The following is a 21,752-nucleotide window of genomic DNA, read 5'->3' on the forward strand; positions in this document are numbered from 1 at the left end:
ACAGAATAATATCGAAGCCATAATTGATGTTGTAGTTTAAAGTGAAACCCAGTAGGGGGAGAGGGTGAGGGTCAGGAGTCTTACAAGATTCACCACTAACGACACGTGTACGGTGGCGGGGATCAGCTGATGCCTCCTACCGCCTGCCTCCCCGTCTCCTAGCAACCAGATATAAGAACACAACAACATCCTCGGTGTGTGTGGGGTGTATAGAGATAGATAGGTCGATTGACTGACTGACTGACTGACTGACTGATAGATAGATAGATAGACAGGTAGATAGATAAGTAATAGATATGCTATGTTTATCTGCCTTTGTATTTCTCATATGATCATGTGTATTATGTGCATTGATTAGAGTGTGTGTGTGTGTGTGTGTGTGTGTGTGTGTGTGTGTGTGTGTGTGTGTGTGTGTGTGTGTGTGTGTGTGTGTGTGTGAAAAGAGGGAGAATGAGACAAGCCAAAAAAAGGGACCGACAGGCAGAGAAAAGTAAAAAAGAAGGAACGAAAGAAAATGCAAGAAAGAAGAAAAGAAAGAAAGTGAAAGATGGAAGAAATGAAGAGAGAGAGAGAGAGAGAGAGAGAGAGAGAGAGAGAGAGAGAGGGGGATGATCCAGGTCTTCAGAGGGTGGTGGTGGTGGTGGTGGTGGTTCCAGCCCGGTAGAGAGTGTAAACAAAGAGCACGTGGCCTGCACATGCGTAGCGGCGTCCCCAAAGGTGGTCATGTCGAGTCAGGTCAACTTACACGTCTCAAGGGTTATATTAGGTCAACTTACACGTCTCAAGGGTTATATTAGGTCAACTTACACGCCTCAGGGGTTATATTAGGTCATGTTACGTCTCAAGGGTTATATTAGGTCAACTTATACGCCTCGCGGGTTATATTAGGTCATCTTATACGCCCAGGGTCATGTTAGGTCATCTTAAACGCATCCAAGGTCATGTTAGGTCATCTTATACGCCTCCAAGGTCATGTTAGGTCATCTTATACGCCTCCAAGGTCATGTTAGGTCATCTTAAACGCCTCCAAGGTCATGTTAGGTCATCTTAAACGGTGTGTGTGTGTGTGTGTGTGTGTGTGTGTGATGCTAGGAGAGAAGGGGGGAGCTGAGGACTTAGGAGACTATTTTTGAGGTTTGGAGTTTGGAGTTGGTAGTAGTGGTGGTAGTAGTGGTACCTATGGTAGTGGTGGTCGTAGTGGTAGTAGTGGTACTCATGGTAGTGGTAATGGTAGTGGTAGTCATGGTAGTGGTAGTGGTAGTACTGGTAGTAGTGTAGTACTGTTCATGGTGATAGTGGTAGTAGTGGTGGTACTGGTAATAGTGGTGGTACTGGTGGTACTGGTGGTAGTGGTAGTACTGGTAGTAGTGGTAGTACTGGTAGTAGTGGTAGAACTGGTAGTAGTAGTGGTGGTACTGGTAGTAGTGGTAGTACTGTTAATGGTAGTGGGTGGTACTGGTAGTAGTGGTAGTACTGTTAATGGTAGTAGTGGTAGTAGTGTTAATGGTGGTAGTGGTGGTAGGGGAGCATATTATCGCTGGTGGCATAAACAAATGTCAGTGTACTGGTGTAAACTGACACCATCTACACCCACTTCGTCACCACCTCCTCCTACTCTTCTCCTCCTCCTTCCTCTGTCCTCTCTTCTTCCTCCTCCTCCTCCTCCTCCTCCTCCCAGCCACCTGTGTTCACCCCTCAACACCACTATCTCATTACACACTCTATATCCGCTGTCTCTATGTATGTATGTATGTATGTATGTATGTATGTATGTATGTATGTATGTATGTATGTATGTATGTATGTATGTATGTATGTATGTAACCATATGTTTTTATGCTAAGTTGGAATGGTTGAATAATTTCAACTTAAGTCTCTCTCTCTCTCTCTCTCTCTAGGTGAACGAGAATTTGAGAGAGAGAGAGAGAGAGAGAGAGAGAGAGAGAGAGAGAGAGAGATCAAAACACACATAGATTAAAAACATAAAACTACCAAGGTGTAAATCATAACATACATACACATAATGACAAGGTATGACCCTGTTAATTACAATACTGTGGTACACCTGTAATTACGAGGCTGTGATTCCAGGTACACATTGTAGGTATGGCTCTGGAGGGGAGGGAAGGAAGGAGGGGGGTGGAGGGGAGGGGGTGGAGGGGGATGGAGGGAGGGGGGGTGGAGGGGGATGGAGGGAGGGGGGGGGAGGGGAGGGGGGAGGGGGATGGAGGGAGGGGAAAGATTAATTTGATTAGAAGATTGTAAAATTATGTTGAGTGATGATTAGGTGATGTTGAGGACGAGAAGTATACATACACTCTGGAGTATGAGGTCCAGTATGTGTATGTATGTATGTATGTATGTATGTATGTATGTATGTATGTATGTATGTATGTGTGTGTATGTATGTATGTATGTATGTATGTATGTATGTATGTATGTATGTATGTATGTATGTAAGATATAACAATTCCCAAATATAAACATGAAATTTCCATTATTACTATTACTTAAAACAATTACACGAACACACACACACACACACACACACACACACACACACACACTATAACCCTAATTAATAACAGAGTAATTATATATTCACGTAATTAGACCGTAATACATAACATTACGCATTAGTTTACATGTACTGTACTAAGGGAAGACCACAGGCAATGTACATATATGTAATTTCTATGTAACCAAGAATACATTACAGTAATTAATACACCCAGGGAGAGACGTTATGTTATGCTGTATTGTTACTGTAATTATATATTTTTATTTCAATGTCTTTATTTATGTGGGGTTGGGGGTGGGGTGGGGTGGGGGGTATAATTAGATAATTGATTGATGATTGTGTTGTGTCATAGTTATAGAGGGTGTTATTAATTAATTAGGTGATTAGATGATTAAGGTAGGTGTGTGTGTGTGTGTGTGTGTGTGTGTGTGTGTGTGTGTTGTGTGTGTGTGTGTGTGTGTGTGTGTGTGTGAAAAGTTGGGTTTGCTTGATGATTTTGTTGGCAGACAGACAGACAGACAGACAGACACATAAACAGACAGCAGAAGACAGACAGACACATAAACAGACAGACAGACAGACAGACACACATATATATACATACAGACAGCCACAGACAGAGAGACAGACAGACAGACAGACAGACACTCAGTACCTGTGATTTCTATATTAGTGAAAGTTGATGTAAATTATCATTGATGTCTTTAATTGATGACCCAGTAGTAATGGCTTGGTGCGTGTTATTAGAACTGCTGATTGGCCAGTCTTCTGATGGTGATTTGTGATATTTGAAGATGATTGGCCAGTCTTCTGATGGTGGTGATTATAAATGTTGTGGGTGATTGATGATAACGATAAGATAAAGTCATATATCTATTTATCGATTCGGATGATTAGCCAATTAACTGATTGAGTGATTCGGTGATTGATTGATCAGCTAATTACTTATTAATTGTCTGAGTGAATAACTTAAACACTAAGAGAATATTTTTATATTGGAAAGGGAGTCGATTTCTCTCTCTCCTTCCTTCCATCTCAATTTTCATTTATTACACTTTCTTCCTGTTGCTGTCGGCGTTATTCTTACTAATGACCATTCGTCCCGGGTCACTGCAGGCGCGCGGACCTGTGGGGCGTGTGGGGGAGGGAGGGGGAGAGATTTGTGGGAAAGTAGGGGAGTTGGAAGAAGTAGGGGAGTTTAGGGAAAAAATATAAGGGAGTTTTAGGAAGTTTAGGGAAGAAATTGGTGGAGGGAAGAGGGCGCAGTGAGGGTGGGTGGGACAGAAGAGGAAAGGGAGGAGGAGGAGGAAGAAGAGAAGGAACAGAGAAGAGGAAATGGAACGGAAACAAGAGAATGGAAAAGATCATTCAACTTAGACTATTAAGATTCGTAAACTAAATCGATTCTACAGGGCGTCTCTCCGTCACATCACAACCTCCGTCACATCACAACCTCCGTCACATCACAACCCGTCACATCTCAACTCCGTCACATCACAACCTGTCACATCTCAACTCCGTCACATCTCAACCTCCGTCATCTCAACCTCCGTCACATCACAACTCCGTCACATCACAACCTCCGTCACACCACAACCTCCGTCACATCTCAACCTCCGTCACACCACAACCTCCGTCACATCACAACCTCCGTCCATCACAACCTCCGTCACATCACAACCTCCGTCACATACAACCTCCGTCCATCACAACCTCGTCACACACAACCTCCGTCACATCTCAACCTCCGTCACACACAATCCGTCACACACAACTCCGTCACACCACAACCTCCGTCACATCTCAACCTCCGTCACATCACAACCTCCGTCACATCACAACCTCCGTCACATCACAACCTCCGTCACACCCACAACCTCGTCACACCACACAACCTCCGTCACACCACAACCTCCGTCATATCTCAACCCGTCACATCACAACCTCCGTCACATCACACAACCTGTCACATCTCAACTCTGTCCATCTCAACCTCCGTCACATCTCAACCTCCGTCACATCTCAACCTCCGTCACATCTCAACCTCCACACATATCTCAACCTCCGTCACATCTCAACCTCCGTCACATCTCAACCTCTCTGTCACATCACAACCCTCCGTCACATCTCAACCTCCGTCACATCTCAACCTCCGTCACATCTCAACCCCCGTCACATCACAACCTCCGTCACATCACAACCTCCGTCACATCTCAACCTCCGTCACATCACAACCTCCGTCACATCTCAACCTCCGTCACATCACAACCTCCGTCACATCACAACCTCCGTCATCTCAACCTCCATCACATCTCAACCTCCGTCACATCACAACCTCCGTCACATCTCAACCTCCGTCCACACAACCTCCGTCATCACAACCTCCGTCACCCAACCTCCGTCATCACAACCTCCGTCACATCTCAACCTCCGTCACATCACAACCTCCGTCATCACAACCTCCGTCACATCTCAACCTCCGTCACATCTCAACCTCCGTCATCACAACCTCCGTCACATCTCAACCTCCGTCACATCCAACCTCCGTCACATCACAACCTCCGTCACATCTCAACCTCCGTCACATATCAACCTCCGTCACATCACAACCTCCGTCACATCTCAACCTCCGTCATCTCAACCTCCGTCACATCACAACCTCCGTCACATCTCAACCTCCGTCACATCACAACCTCCGTCACATCACAACCTCCGTCACATCTCAACCTCCGTCACATCACAACCTCCGTCACATCTCAACCTCCATCACATCACAACCTCCCCTCAACCTCTGTCACACACCCATCACAACTCCGTCATCCACCTCGTCATCTCAACCTCCGTCACATCACAACCTCCCATCTCAACCTCCGTCACTCAACCCCGTCACATCTCAACCTCCGTCACATACAGCCTCCGTCACATCACAACCTCCGTCACATCTCACCTCATCATCTCAACCTCCGTCACATCCCAACCTCCGTCACATCTCAACCTCAATCACAACCTCCTCTTTATTAGTCACTTTATCCCAGTCACTGTACAGTACACACACCATGTCTTAACTCTACTGCCCATCTCTCCCCTCTCCCCTCTCCCTTCACCCATCTCCCCTCTTCTCTCTCCCCTCTCTTCTCCCTACACTCATCCCTCTTCTCCCCTCTCCCCATCTTTCACTCCCCTCTTCTCTCTCCCCTCTCTTCTCCCTACACCCATTCCTCCTCTTCCCTCTCCCCTCTCCCCATCTTTCACTCCCTTCTTCACTCTTCCCGTCTTTCCCTCCCGTCTCTTCTCCCTTCACCCCTCACCCCGTCTTTCCCTCACCCCTCCCCAGCGTGTCGACGGGGGAGACTCTGTTAATTGTGATATTGTTGTAGGCGGCGCCCTGCCGTGTGATCTGTAAACTGCCTCCCCTTGACTGACAGCCACCCGGGGAGGCTACGTGGGAGTCTAGCCCGGGGGGAGGGAGGTTAGTCAAAGGGGAGGGAGTCTAGAGGGAGAGAGAGTCTTTGGGGAAGGGAGGTTAGTCAAAGGGGAGGGAGTCTAGAGGGAGAGAGAGTCTTTGGGGAAGGGAGGTTAATCAAGAGGGAGGGAGTCTCTGTGGGGAAGGGAAGTTAGTCAAGGGAGAAGAAATCTAGAGGGAGAGCGAGAGTCTAGGGGGAAGGGAGTTTATCAAGGAGGAGGGAGTTTACCACCCATAAGGAGGAAGGAGTCTAAGGAGAGGGAGTCTAACCGCTTGTAACACCTGGATTAGTCTCAGGTGAGTCACTTTACCCGAGTCATGAGTAACAGTGACGGTGGCGCGGTACTTCTCACCCTCCTCCGTCCGTCCGTCCGTCCATCCGTCCGTCCGTCCGTCCGTCCGTCCGTCTGTCTGTTAGTTTGTCTACGTTCCTCCCTCTTTCTTTATCTTAACCTTCATTATTTCCCTCCCTCATTCCGTCTTTCTTCTTCGTCTTCTTTATTTTCTCTCTCTCTCTCTCTCTAGGCAACTGTGTGTGTGTGTGTGTGTGTGCATAAGAAAAAGATAGCCGAGAACGTTAATACGAGCGTACTTTACTTACATACGTACACACATACATACATAGCTGTTCACTATTGTCCTCGGCTGTTCACTGCTGTCCTACGTGTTACACTACTGCTGTTCACTGCTGGCTGGCTGGCTGTCTCGCTGGCTGTCAGTTCCCCACAGCTACATATCGACAGGTCCGCCTCTCACACACACAAAAGCTCGCAGACCACTTACCCGCCATGGCTCTCTCTCTCTCTCTCTCTCTCTCTCTCTCTCTCTCTCTCTCTCTCTCACTGTAGAAAACATATCCAAGTACGTTTATGTAGTGTATGATACAGCTAGGATGATACAGTATTATACCAAAATGTGTATTAATCAGTTTATGAAATTAATGAACGTATGGTAAGGCACTTATTAGGAAGAGGTGATAGCAGTAGTAGTAGTAGTAGTATAGTAGTAGTAGTAGTATAGTAGTAGTAGTATAGTAGTAGTAGTAGTAGTAGTAGTAGTAGTAGTAATAGTAGTACTCTCCTTGTTGCCATATAATGAATCAACACAGCTTTAGTACAGGAGACGAAACAGCTCATAAGAAGGTGTCATGATACTGTACTATAACACACCTGGAATATACGGTAAACAAACTACTAGTAATGTTAATTGTTTATTTTGATTATATTACTTATTATTTATTGATGTTTATTTTGATTATATTTTTATTTATTGATTACTTATTATTTATTGATTTGGTTAGTTACGTTTATAAGGAGTTATAGGACGTTACTTCGAGGTCTTTTGTTGAGTAATTAACACCTGCAGGTTACAGACAGGTACAGTACAGGTGAGAGTGATTCTACCTCTTTTTCTATCTTTCTCCCTTTCTTTCTGTCTCCTTTTCTCATTTTACCTTTCTTTATCATTCTCCCTTTCTTCTTTTCTCTTCTTTGTCTATCTTCCTTTCTCTCTGCTTCTTCTCTTCTCTTTCTTTTTTCATTTCTCACCCTCTCTATCCCTTCCATCGTTTATCTCCCTTCACTCCATTTCTCTGTCTTTCTCTTCCTGTCTCCCTTAACTTTTCTGTTTTAAGGGAGAGAGAGAGAGAGAGAGAGAGAGAGAGAGAGAGAGAGAGACGGGGATGGGGTTATGTTATGGGAGGGGGTGACCCGTACTTCCCTTGCCCTTGCCCACTGCATCAGTTCGAGAGTAGAGGAGAGGGAGGAAGAGGGGAGGAAGGAGGGAGGGAGGGAGGGAACTGGGTTTAGCATTAGTGAATTATTGATGTTAATACCTTCTCGAAATACCAGCCAGCTGTCTGGCGTGTGCACGGCAGCAGGTGGAGGGGGAGCAGGAAGGGAGGGAGGGAGGGAGTAAAAGGAGATGAGGAGGGAGGAGGGAGGGAGAAAAGGTGGGTGGAAGGAAGGGAGGAAGGGCAGGGAGGTAAGGAAGAGGGGTAGGAGGTAGAGGGAAGGAAGGAGGGGGAGGGGGAGAAAGAGAGAACGATAAACGAATGAGTGAGGGAGGGTGGGTGGGAAGGAGAGAGAGTGGGAGGGAGGGAGGGAGTGAGGGAGGGTGGGTGGGAAGGAGAGAGAGTGGGAGGGAGGAGGGAGGGAGGGGTGGGATGGAGGGTGGGAGAGAGAAATTATCTTGTACACATGTAATGAATACACTCTATTAAGTGTGAGGTGTATTACACAGACGGGTACACCCACGGACATACAGGGTGTCCCATAAGTATAGTAAACCCATCTGATGAATTTGGGACACCCTGTGTATTCATGTGTGTACGTGTATTTGTCCGTTTATGATCTGTTTTTCGATGTAGAACTCGCTAACACACACACATACATAACGAACGGACATCATCATCATCATCATCATCATCATCATCACCACCATCACCATCACCACCTTCATCACCACCATCATCATCACCACCTTCATCATCATCATCATCATCATCATCATCATCATCATCACCACCTTCATCATCATCATCATCATCACCACCTTCATCACCACCATCACCACCATCATCACTATCATCACCACCTTCATCATCACCATCACCACCTTCATCACCACCATCACCATCACCACCTTCATCATCATCATCATCATCATCACCACCTTCATCACCACCATCACCACCATCATCACCACCATCACCACCATCATCATCATCATCTTCATCATCATCATCATCATCACCATCATCATCATCTTCAACATCATCATCATCTTCATCATCATCCTCATCATCATCTTCATCATCATCATCACCATCATCATCCTCATCATCATCATCACCACCATCACCATCATCACCATCACCACACCACCATCATCATCATCACCACATCACCATCATCACCATCACCACCACCATCATCATCATCTACACCATCACCATCACCACCTTCATCATCATCATCATCATCATCATCATCATCACCTTCATCACCACCATCACCACCATCATCACCACCATCACCACCACCACCACCATCATAATCATCATCACCATCATCACCACCATCATCACCACCATCACCACCACCACCACCATCATAATCATCATCACCATCATCATCATCATCATCATCACCACCATCACCATCACTACCTTCATCATCACCATCACATTAATCGGAAAAACAAAACAAATTGTTCTGTTCACAAAACTATAAAACTCAATCAATCAATTTGTCAATCAACCAATCAATGAAATTTGAAATACCAATCAATCACAATATTCATTTTCTTCGGCGTATTCAGCGTATCCTCGTAGCGTATATTGGCGTATCTTCCTGACATATTCTGACGTATTTTAAGCGTAATTTTCCAGGAATATTTTTAAACGTATTCTACAGGCGAATTTTAATGGCGTATTTTTCGGGCGTATTTTCAAAGCGTATTTTGGCGTATCTTCTTGGCGTATTATGCGTATTCTCCAAGCTTATTTTAGCGTAATATCCAAGTGCATTTTGCATATTCTCCAGCCGTACTCTTTGCCGTAATCTCCAAGCGTATTATTATGACGTATTTTCCAGGCGTATTTTCCAGGCGTATCTTGGCGTATTCTCCCGGGAGGCAACACAGCCGCGGGTCAGCACACACGATACTCAGCAACTCTCGATCATGTCTCGCGTTACAGCTAGCAATAAAGGGAAAAAATATTATCCAGTGAATAGTTTCCCCCCCTCACTCTCTCCCTCCCTCCCCCCCCCTTTATCTCTCTCTATTTCTCTCTCCCTCCATCTCTCCTTTTCTCTCCCCCCTCTCTTCTCTCTCTATCCCTCTCCCTCTTTTCTTTTTTCCCCTCCTTTCTCTTTATCTCCCCTCGTATCTTCCCTCTTTATCTTTCTCTCTCTTTTCCCTCCCCTCTCTCTCTCTCTCTCTCTTTCCTTCATAGCAATTTCGTTCACTTTCTCTCTCAATTCGTCCCTCTCCCCTCTTTCCTTCCTTCCTTCCTTCCTTCCTTCTACCCTCCATCCCTCTTCTACCCTCTTCCTTCCTCTCTCCATCCTTCCATTTCTCCTATTCTCCCTCCTCCTTCCTCCCTCTTTCCCTTTTCTCCATCCCTCCTATCAGCCCTCCCTCCTTCCCTCCCTCCCTCCTCCCTCCCTCCCTCCTCCTCCCTCCTCCCTCCTCCCTCAACTCCTGCCTGAGGGTCCCAGAGGTCACCTGATCCTGTGTTGGCTTTTAAACAATCGATCAGGTTACTGATTATTTAATTAAGATTATGGCGGAAACTGTACTGGGGTGGGTAGGAGTGGAGGGAGGGAGGGTAGGAGTGGAGGGAGGGAGGGTAGGAGTGGAGGGAGGGAGGGAGGGTAGGAAAGGAGGGGCGGAGGGAGGGACGATTGGAGGGAAGGATGGAGGGAGGGGATGAGGGAAGGAGGATAAGTCAGGAGGGAGGGTAGGAATGGAGGGGTGAGGGAGGGTAGGAGATGAGAGGTATAGGGAGGGAAGGAAGAAAAGGAAGGTAAGAGGACGGGAAGGAGGGAAGGAAGAAAAGGAAGGAGAGAAGAAGATGATAAAACAATAACAATGGGAAGGATGAATAAGGATAAAAATAAGAGAGTGAAGGACATGACCAGGTTAGGTTAGGTTATCGGTAGGATCCTTAATGCTCAGGTGATATAGGTGAGGTTGAGAGTCTTCAGGTGATCTGCTACAACTCTTGGCTCTCCTGTGTTCCTGTACAAGTAATCGCCGGGGTGACCACACACATAACACTAGAGGCCCTTGTATGTACAGGAATGAAACAGACGAGGATAATGAGGTTAATGAGGAACTTTTATCATATAGGTGGTGAGTGACCTACCTGAAGGAGGGGATAAAGCCACGGATACTGCCACCTGAAGCTATGGTCGAGGTTTCTATACGACATTGACCACTACCTACCCAGGAACAATAGGGACTCTCCAGCGTGTTCCGGGAAAATCTTTAACCAGTGCAGTTAGCGAGGTGTCCGGTCTTCTTGGATTATTTAGTTCTTAATACTGGGCCAAAGAGCTCGTTAACTCAGGGTGTGGTGGGGGTGAGGGAGGGAGGGTGAGGTGTATGATGGGGGGTGACGGAGGGAGGGGTGAGGTGTATGATATAAGGGGTGAGGGAGGAGGAGGTGAGGTGTGCTGATGGGGGCGGGGAGGGAGGGGTGAGGTGTATGATGGGGGTGAGGGAGGGAGGAGGGTGAGGTGTATGGTGGGGGTGAGGGAGGGAGGGAGGAGGGTGTATGATGGGGGTGAGGGAGGAGGATGGGGTGTATGATGGGGGTGACGGAGGAGGGTGAGGTGTATGATGGGGTGAGGAGGGAGGGAGAGGTGTATGATGGGGGTGAGGGAGGGAGGGTGAGGAGTAAGGAGAGGCTAGGAGACAATAATCTGGTTTCAGGAATTGACTGACATGACGACTCTTACTGAGGGAGGTTGAGGGACACACACACACACACACACACACACACACACACACACACACACACACACTCAAACTCTCACGGGTGTAAATACGATTTTTATAATCTATCAGAATGTCAACAACGTGTTTGTTTATTTACACTTGCGACCCCTGCCTGATCTTTAAATCACCAGACGTATTGTAACAACAACTAGTAAAATATTATGAATAATTAAGAAACAAAAATATTGTATTTTTCTTTACTTTGTAGTTTGTGAATGGAGTCATAGAGGAGAAGCGCCACAGGTAAACCTCAAAGGGTTAATTAACTGGTAGCCATTGTGTTACCTGGAGTGTTATGTTTATAGTTCGTGAAATGAGACCAACTGAAGATTAGACACCCCAGGTTATTTCATGTAAAGATTAAACACCCGAGCGCTTCCTTAAGGGTTGGGTTAGGTTAGGTTGCGTTGCGTATGGTTAAGTTAGGTTGGAAAGAGTAGTTTGAAACAATAGACTGAAATGATATAAAACTTTTTTTTTGGGGGGGGGGTGAATGATCTTTCTAATGAGGTAATTAAATAGTTAAGTAATATATAAGAAAATTCCTTTGAAAAACTATTATTTTATTCATGAGATAAATTATTATACTATTAACCCCTTGATTAAGAGTCCCATTGTACTCAAGGATTAAGATGTACTCAATAGATCAAGTCATTGTACTAAAGGGGATAAATAGTCATACTCAAGGGGTTAAATTAATCATACTCAAGAGGTTAAGTTATCATACTCAAGGGGTTAAGTTATCATACTCAAGGGGTTAAGTCATCGTACTCAAGGGGTTAAGTTATCATACTCAAGGGGTTAAGTCATCGTACTCAAGAGGTTAAATCATCATTCTCAAAGGGTTATCTTATTCTAGGGGTTACAACATCATATTCGAAGGTTTGTCATCATACACTAGGGTTTCAGTCATCATACACAAACAGTTAAACCATCGTGTTCACTAAATTAAAACATAACAAAAAACGTTGAAAATAAATCACAGGTGTGTTTTATTTCTCTCACCTGTAAAAGTAATGTGGTTTAATTAACATTGAAATGAAACAAGATAAAAAAATATTAATATATATAGCATCACGTGAAGATTAGGCACCCCAGCTAATTTCCCTTGATAATTAAAACACCATAACCTAACTTAACCAAACATAAACTAATCTAACCTAACCTAACCCAACCAAACCTTCACGTGATCGTCTATATCCGTTTACCTGTTAACAGATCAAAACACAGGTAGTAGTGATATGTACTGTTTGGGTGAATTTGTTCGAGTTATCCCCTTTAAAAAGTCTAGTGTACATTATTCACATATTTAGTGGCAACAGACGCGTACAACGGTAGCAACGGGGACGGTGTTCTGTTGTTCTGAAGTTGAGTTATTGACGAGGCGATTATGAGGTTTTAGTGGTTGTGATAGTGATGGTGTTAGTTGTAGTTGTAGTAGGATGGTGTATGGTGATGGTGGTGGTAGGGCTGGTAGTTGTTGTGGTTGTGTTCATAGTGGTGGTTATGGTGCTAGTATAGTTAGTAATAGTGGTGGTGGTGATGGTGGATGTGGTAATGATAGTGGTGGTAGTGTTGGTAATGTTAGTGATGTCACGGAGGTGGTGATGAAAGGACGTTACGTAGGTGTCACGAGAACGATGTCACGCGGGTGTCACAAGGCTGTCACGGGGCGGGGTTTCAAGAGGCCGCCCCGTGATGAGGGTCGTCGGTGTAGGAGTATGGTGGGGCGAGGTGAGGGTGAGGTGGGGTACAATGAGGTGGGGTATGGGGGGAGGGGGGTGATTGTGATGTCAGGTGGCGGAGATGATCGGGACGACAGCGGCGGGTCGGGTCGGGTATCAGGTGGCCCGACCGTCACCCGACCCGACCCGGCGGCTTCCACACACGAGGCTTGACTTACACCCGCCACGCCCACCTACCCAACCTACACCTCAGCCTGCTCCTGTTGCAGCCTTGGCCTACACCCAGCCTACCTCTACCTACGTCTCAACCTACCCATCCTTCGCTCTGTGTTGCAATTGTCTCACCTAACCCAACCCTTTCTATTGACTCTTGCAACTGACCTCTGCAACTTGCAATTGATATAACCCTCTAGCAGTCCAGTCTACCCAACAGGTGTGTGGCAGATGTGTAACAGGTGTGTGATAGGTCTGTGGTGAATGTGTGACGCATGTGTGGTAGGTGTGGAAGGGGTGTGGTGGGTATGATAAGTGTGTGGTAGGTGTGTATCAGGTGTGCGACAGGTATGTGGTAAGTGTGTGGCGCGTGTGGGGTACGTGGCAGATATAACAGGTGTGTGGTAAGTGTATGACAGGTGAGTAGCAAGACTGTGAACACTAATCACAGGTGTGTTGAATAAATGGTTACAAAAAGTCCATTTAAAAATTATGTCAAAATCAGATTAATCCAAGAGGGAAGAAATGGAGACACAAATATTAACTAACAGTAATATAATCAAGACACCCCAGCTAACCTAACCTAACCTAACCTAACCTCAACAGTGTAAAAATTAGTTATATCATTGGATAACTTTTCATTTATATAACAGTAATTAATCTGATAATTTAGCTCACGTCTACGATAATCACCACAACAACAAGAGATAATTCTGTTAAATGTCGTAGATAATGGTCATGGTTCGGGGGGGGGGTGGTTCTTGGAAGAGGAGGAGGAGGGGGGAGGGATTAGAAGTGTATTCAGAGGAAGGCTTTTCAGGTCAAAGGGGGTCAGGTCTCAAAAAATTAAATAAAAAATTAGATTTATTTAGTAAATTAAAAACCTTATTTTTACTCCCTCTCCTTTTAGTCAGAGAACTCACACACACACACACACACACACACACACACACACACACACACACACACTCTCTCACACACACACACACACAAAAGAAAAATGGCTAAATGCGTCAAAACAAACACCAAGCGTCTGTTTTTTTTTCTTTTCAGACACGAGACTTTAATTAATCTCTACAATAAAGTATTAAACACAAGTATTAACTAAAAGATAATTGGAGAGATTTAGTTACAGAAAAAAAAAATATATATATATATATATATATAAATACGCAATTAAGGTTAAAAATGTGTGATATATTGAATAACAAAATCGTAAATTGTTTATGTATCAAGAGAAACATTAATTATTCTACGTCATCAAAGGTAATTTAAGAAACATGTATGATAATGAAAAGGGAAAATATACATACAGAGAGAGAGAGAAAGAAAATTGACTTTAGTATTGACATTTTGTTTTGTTTGTTTTAATAATGATAAAACGTTAAGTAATGGAGAACATAAATGGTTAAAAGCTGATCCAAAGATGTTTATGTTTATATTAACAATTAAGTTACCCAGCAGTTGAGTATGGTAGAATTTAATGTAGTGTTGATCGTACGTCCGGCAGCGTAGACAACGAGGGTATTTTTATCTTCCATCCGGCAGTGTGTATAATGAGACTTATTTATCGTACATCCGGCAACGTGTATAATGAGACTTATCGTACGTCCGGCAGTGTATTTAATGAACTTATCGTACGGCCGGCAGTGTATTTAATGAACTTATCGTACGTCCGGCAGTGTATTTAATGAACTTATCGTACGTCCGGCAGTGTATATAATGAACTTATCGTACGTCCGGCAGTGTATTTAATGAACTTATCGTACGTCCGGCAGCGTTTATAATGAGACTTATTTATCGTACTATTGGTGGATCTTTTAGCTGTGTTGTGGTTAAATTATTTGTCTGTCTGTCTCCCTGTCTGTCTCCCTGTCTGTCTCCTCTCTCTCTCTCTCTCTCTCTCTCTCTCTCTCTCTCTCCAAGAATGCCACAACACCTTAAATGATCCCAGGAATGAGCTGTTTGTAGAGCCCTCCAGCAACTCTTCATTCTAAATTAGAAAGTTTCTCAAGAGGTTCTGATAATAATTATACCCTTCGAATGTTTTTTTTTCTTCACATGATTACGACACTTTAAGAATGATTGATGTATGATGTATGATTACTTGTTATGATAAGTGTATATTTGGATGTATTTAACCGTATAGTAACAAATTAATATAATACATACACCATCATATATGACCCTAATGACCCCAGAGGTGTTACGAATGTTGTCACACTGGCCTACACACGGCGCCACAATTCCTCACGGCTTGGGACCTCTGTAATATACACCTTGCTCTTTATGTGACCCTACAGGTAGAAATCAAGGAGATTTATTTCAGGTGACAGCAGGTTTCATCACATTACTACCAAACCTGTCATGTGTTGTAACTCTGAAACTATTGATAATTGACAACTTAGTTATTTAGTCATTTATCTTTATTTATGTCTCAGGAATACACAACCCTGAGTTATGAAAGGTATTTACGGAACACCCTGTATGTTTTATGTTCACATATCGATATACATATTCAGATGTTATTAAGTAATGTCTTTATATATATACTGCCATTTTACATATAATAGCATATATTAACATATTACATAGATAAACAAATAATACAAGTAACATATAAAATATTTTAACATTACAAGGAGATTACTATTCGGAACGTGTTAATATTGTTAAATTGTACAGATGTAGAGAGAACTAACATGTTATAAGAATGTTTTTGTTTTTTTCGTTGCTTTTCGTTTTAACTTAATGGATCTATATTTTTGTTATACCGGGGTTAGGTGATGTTTAGCTGTACCTGTATTAATAAGTGTTCTTGTACCTGTAACTGTAATAATGTTTGTATCTGTTACCTGTTATCTGTTTACCTGTTATAACTCAACCAGGTAATTCCTCTTTCCCTTGTCTTCATCATCCTTCATTTTCCCTACTTATCTTCTCTTTCCTTCTCTCCCCTCCTAACCTCCCCTCCTCTCCCCTTCTTACCTTCCCTCCTCTCCCCATTCCTCCTCATTTACCCTCCCTTCCCTCCCTCCCCCCCCACCTTAATCTCTCCTTTCCCACATCCTTTCCTCCTACCTTTTCCATCCTTCCTTACTTCCCCTCCCCTCCCCTTCCCTCCCACTGGTAATCCCCAAGGTGGGAAAATCTTATGTAAACTGCAAAATGTAATCCCTAGCCGAGGCTCTACAACAGGGGAAGGAAGTGAAGGAGGAGATGGAGAAGGAGGAGGGAAGATGGGAAGGAGGAAGAGGAGATGGGGAGGAAGAGATGGTGTAGAAGGAGGAAAAATGGGAGGTGGAGGAGAAGGAGGGGAGATGAAGAAGGAAGAAGAGGTGAAGGAGGAGAAGGAAATGATGGAGAAAGAGAAGTTATCTCTCCTTCCCCTCCTCCATTCTTCCTACCTCCCTCCTCTCCTTAATCTACCCTATTCCTCCCTTTGTATTTCCCTTCCATCTGTTCCTCTTCATTGTCTCTCTCTGACCTTCCTCCTTCCCTTTGTTATGCTCCTTCACTCCTGTGTCTTAATTCCCTCTGTTATCCTTCTCCCTCTTCTTACTCTCCTCCTTCCCTCTCTCTCTTCTCCTCCTCCTCCTCCTCCTCCTTCTATTGTAATTGTCTTTTGTTTTCCCTTTTCATTTAACGTTATTCTTCTTCCTCTTGTTCGTTTCTTGTTCTTCTTATTCTTATTCTTTTCCTTCTTGTTCTTCTTAATTTTCTTCTTTTTATTATTATTATTATTATTATTATTATTATTATTATTTTTCTATATTCTTGTTGTTTTTGCTGTTTGTTATTGTAATTTTTCTTGTTATCTTATTTACATTTTCCTTGTCTGTCTGTCTATAAGTCCACTCTCTCTCTCGCTTAGGCCTATAAAACAGCCTACCTCTATATCGTTCTTATAGGGGCTAGTCATTTTATATCACATTATATGCCCCAGTGTGGTGGTCTTATAGCAGTTAATTCCTGGGCATTATATATAAAATAGTATAATTGGATAGTTAATGAGTCTTATAGGAGGGACTTTATGGATATATTATAAAATACTCTGTTAATTTAGGCAGTTAATAAGGCTATATTGAGTCTTAATTACCTAATACATAATAATTAACATACCTATATACCCTAATGTATATAATCCGAGTTTAACTGTACCCCTCACAAAAAAAACAAATGTGGAAAAAATATGAAACCAATTACCTTAATGGTAGATTAATTTGGGTGATACGTCAGAAGTATATTTTTTTCCACCCGAAATTATATATGTATATAAAACTACTTATTAATTAACCTGATGATGGAGTTAATAATGTTGAGTGGCGTCTATTATGGAGGTTAAAATAATGTTAACATAATATTTGCTGTGATTCGGTGTTATTGTAAAGCCTTAAGTCTATTATACTAAGTAGAGTAGATCCTAATGTGTTTTATGACGAAAAATACCGGAATTATATATATATATATATATATATATATATATATATATATATATATATATATATATATATATATATATATATATATATATATATATTTATTTATTTAATGTTACTGTTGCACATGCACATATGAAAAAAGGGAATTATTTCTAACTTGACCTAACCTAACCTAACCTACAGGTCGACTCTGGCCATGTAATAACAGTAAACGACGGCTCATGATTTACTCACTACAGGCTGACCTACCTTAACCTACCGTGACCTTCCCCACCAAGTAACTAACATCCATCATCCAATAACACAAAAGTCTTTAACCTAACTCTTTTTTTTTAATTATCTTCTGAAAAAAATTACCTAAGTAGTGAAGATAAATAAATAAAGAACAATAAATAATTCTTTTTTTTTAATTCTCAATATATTTTTTTCTTTTAACCTTTACCTTTCTTTCACGTAAGTAATTAATTAGTTTATTTAATTTACTAGTTTTTTGTTTATTATGTTAACTTCTGGTCTTCATATTTTTTTATATATTCTTAATTTTATAATTTTTTACTCAATTTTAAAACTATTTCCTATGAAAATATATATAATTGTTTTTATTTTTCATTCATCGAGTATTAATGTGTTAAATAATCATCTGGTTGTGTATACTGAAGAACACTGTGTTGTTTAAGATGATCTGATGACAAACACAGGTAGGGAGTGTTGCTGTGTGTGTGTGTGAAGGGAGAGTTTGGTGTCACCTGTTGAGCCTTCCTTACCTGGGAGACTCTTTGTGAATCTGTGTGTGTGTGTGTGTGTGTGTGTGTGTGTGTGTATGTGTGTGTGTGTGTGTGCTGCACTGATCATGGTGACACAATAATAAGTGGAATGTGTCTCATCTCAGTGTAACTTATAGGGAATGTCTCTCATCTCAGTGGTACTTATAGGGAATGTGTCTCATCTCAGTGTAATTTATAGGGAATGTGTCTCATCTCAGTGTAACTTATAGGGAACGTGTCTCATCTCAGTGTAACTTATAGGGAATGTGTCTCATCTCAGTGTAACTTATAGGGAATGTGTCTCATCTCAGTGTAACTTATAGGGAATGTGTCTCATCTCAGTGTAACTTATAGGGAGTGTGTCTCATCTCAGTGTAACTTATAGGGAATGTGTCTCATCTCAGTGTAACTTATAGGGAATGTCTCTCATCTCAGTGTAACTTATAGGGAATGTCTCTCATCTCAGTGTAACTTATAGGGAATGTATCTCATCTCATTGTATCTCTCACGTCAAACGGATTTAAATGACGTTAAATCCTCAATAATCTCTTGATACACATTATATCTCTCATCATCTTTAATTATAGATGGATTAATGAAGGAAGTGACAGCATTACGCCAAGGGATAAAATTACAGCGGATGACTCAGTTATAGACAGTGAGCTAATTGAAAGAAGGAAGGAAGGAAGACTAAGAGCTAATCAACTCATTCCAAAGTCAGATTATTTTTACTGTTTATATCTCATTGATGACACACACACACACACACTTAAATACACACACGCACACTTAAACACACACACACACACACAGACTTAAACACACACACTCATTCACTTCAAATTATCCACTATTTTCCACTCAATTGTTTTATATACATTAGATTAAACTGACATCTATCAAAAGGAGAGAAAAACACGAATAATAATAAGCACCCCAGTCTTAACGCTGTAAAGAAACCATTAAATTTTTTACGGCATAAATAGGTAAACCTTTTTATTTGTTTTGTAATTAAGATAGGTAAATACCCCCCCACCACCTCCTATCCCCTCTCCCTACCCCTCCTATCCCCTCTCCTTACCCCTCCCATCCCCTCTCCCCTCGAGCATCGTTGCCTTGGACGTGTGTGTGTGTGTATGTTAGGTAAATGCTTGAGGTGTTGGATGTTGTCAAGGTGTGCTGTGTAGAGTCTTGGTTCTTCATTCACCTCTAGTCTATTGTCACAGATGGAAGGAGACTCGTTTTATTGTTGTTGTTTTCTTTTGTTATTGTTGTTGTTTTTATTGTTATTATTGTTCGTTATTGGTGTTATTATTATTATTATTATTGGGTTTATCATTATTATTATTATTTTCTCTCTCTAGTCTGTCATTTTCATTTATTTTTTACTATTTTATTATTTATCTATACCCAAAAAAAATATTTCGAAAGTATTTAAAACTTACCTCAGCACAAAGTGAAAGTGACAAAATTCTAACACTAAGGTAAATACCGTAAGTATTATAAAGCTGCATTGATAAAATAATTCACCTGAAGGTATATTAAAGATGTTTTTATTTGGGATTAATAAAAATATTCCACAATAGAGAGAAAACAGTTTATTGGTAGTTCGCTTTCACACACGTACACTACTGAACACTCGTCGTATTGAACACAGGAGCTCGGAGGTGGAGGAGGAAGAGAAAGAAGGGGAAGAAGATGGAGGAGAGGAGGAAGAATAAAAGTAGGAGGAGGAGGGGGAGGAAGGAGGGGATAGTAGAGATGACGACAGAAGAAGAAGGAAGAGAAGAAGGAGTAGTAAGAAGAGGTGGAGGAGGAAGAAGAAAAGAGGAGGAATAGAGATAAAGATAGAGGAAGATATGGAAGAGGGAACAAAAGTAAGACGGAAGGGGAAGGATTATGAACCATAGAAAACGGATATGAGGAATATTAGAGGAAATGAGAATAGAGGAAGAGAAAATGGAGAGAAGGAGAAGAGAAAACGAGAAGAAGGGAAAGATAGAAAATGGAGTAAAGAAAAGAGAAAACGAGAAGAGGGTAAAGATAGAAAATAGATTGACAGGAGAACAGAAAACGAGAAGAAGAGAGAAAAAGAAAAAAAATATGTAATAATGGGAGAAAACAGAAAAAAGAAGAGGATAGAAGAATAGAAGAAGAAGAAAGTGGATAGATAAAAAGCATATAGAGACAACACTCACAACCGACGCAGAACAATTAAAGCTAAGCTCAAAAAAAAAAAAAAATAATGATAATAATAATAATAATAATCTGTTCAAGAAGCTCTGGTTGGATCATCACTCGACTGACAGACAGACAGACAGACAGACCTACAGACACATCACAAACCGTAAATATAATTCCGCGTAGTTTGTGACTTGAAATAACAGTAGAAAATCAATTTGGGTTCGATTCAGAAGGACTTTTAGGGGAATAAAAATCACATTGGTAGACAGATTCTTTTGTTGTATCTATCGATGTGGGTTTTATGTACAAGAGAGAGAGAGAGAGAGAGAGAGAGAGAGATTAGGTAGAAATATGTGGGCTGGATTTGAGAGGATTTATCTGGGAAAACAATAATGGTAGTGAGAGAGAGAGAGTGTGTGTGTGTGTGTGTGAGATAGAAAGAGAAAAAAAGAAAGAGAGAGAGAATAATGCCCCCAGGTGAAAGGGTTTAAGACCAGGTAGCAGCTAACAGACAGACAGACACACACGGTTGAAATATACATTAATGAACACACCAAAAAAATAAAAAAGGAGGAAGGAGGGGGGGGCTGTTATCTTTTTTTTTAATATCATACATGGAACTATTTTTTTTATATTATTAATTATTATTTATTATTATTAACATTCCTACATCGAGTGAGTGAAGATCGGCAGTCCTTATTTGACCTTTGACCTTGACCCCATACACACACCTCCCCCTCCTCAAACACACCTGAACATCATGCAGGTAAGTTTGTAGAAATTAGGGTGGTGGGGGGGGGGGTGATGGCCAATTGGTGAAATAAATAAAAATGATCTATTGTTTATCATGTCCAAGGATAAAGTTTATAAGTCGATAAAAAAAAAAATCGGACACCATAATTGTTTTTGTTTTTGTAACACAGAAAAAAAAATTATGCAGTTTTTATATGTAGTTTTTTTTAATTATATTTT

General features: G+C 41.9%; 1 protein-coding gene across 1 annotated transcript in view; it reads left to right on the forward strand.

Annotated features, from left to right (window-relative positions):
• LOC121865317 (mucin-3A-like) overlaps nucleotides 1-5,542 on the forward strand; it is a 73,193-nt gene extending 67,651 nt beyond the window's left edge. The window contains exon 2 of the mRNA XM_042364657.1: nucleotides 3,934-5,542. Coding sequence (XP_042220591.1) covers nucleotides 3,934-5,542 — 1,609 coding nt within the window. The remainder of the gene's footprint in view (nucleotides 1-3,933) is intronic.
• The last annotated feature ends 16,210 nt before the right edge of the window (nucleotides 5,543-21,752 follow it).

Source organism: Homarus americanus, unplaced genomic scaffold, assembly GCF_018991925.1.
Source record: "Homarus americanus isolate GMGI-L3 unplaced genomic scaffold, GMGI_Hamer_2.0 scaffold15945, whole genome shotgun sequence".
Lineage (NCBI taxonomy): Eukaryota > Metazoa > Arthropoda > Malacostraca > Decapoda > Nephropidae > Homarus > Homarus americanus.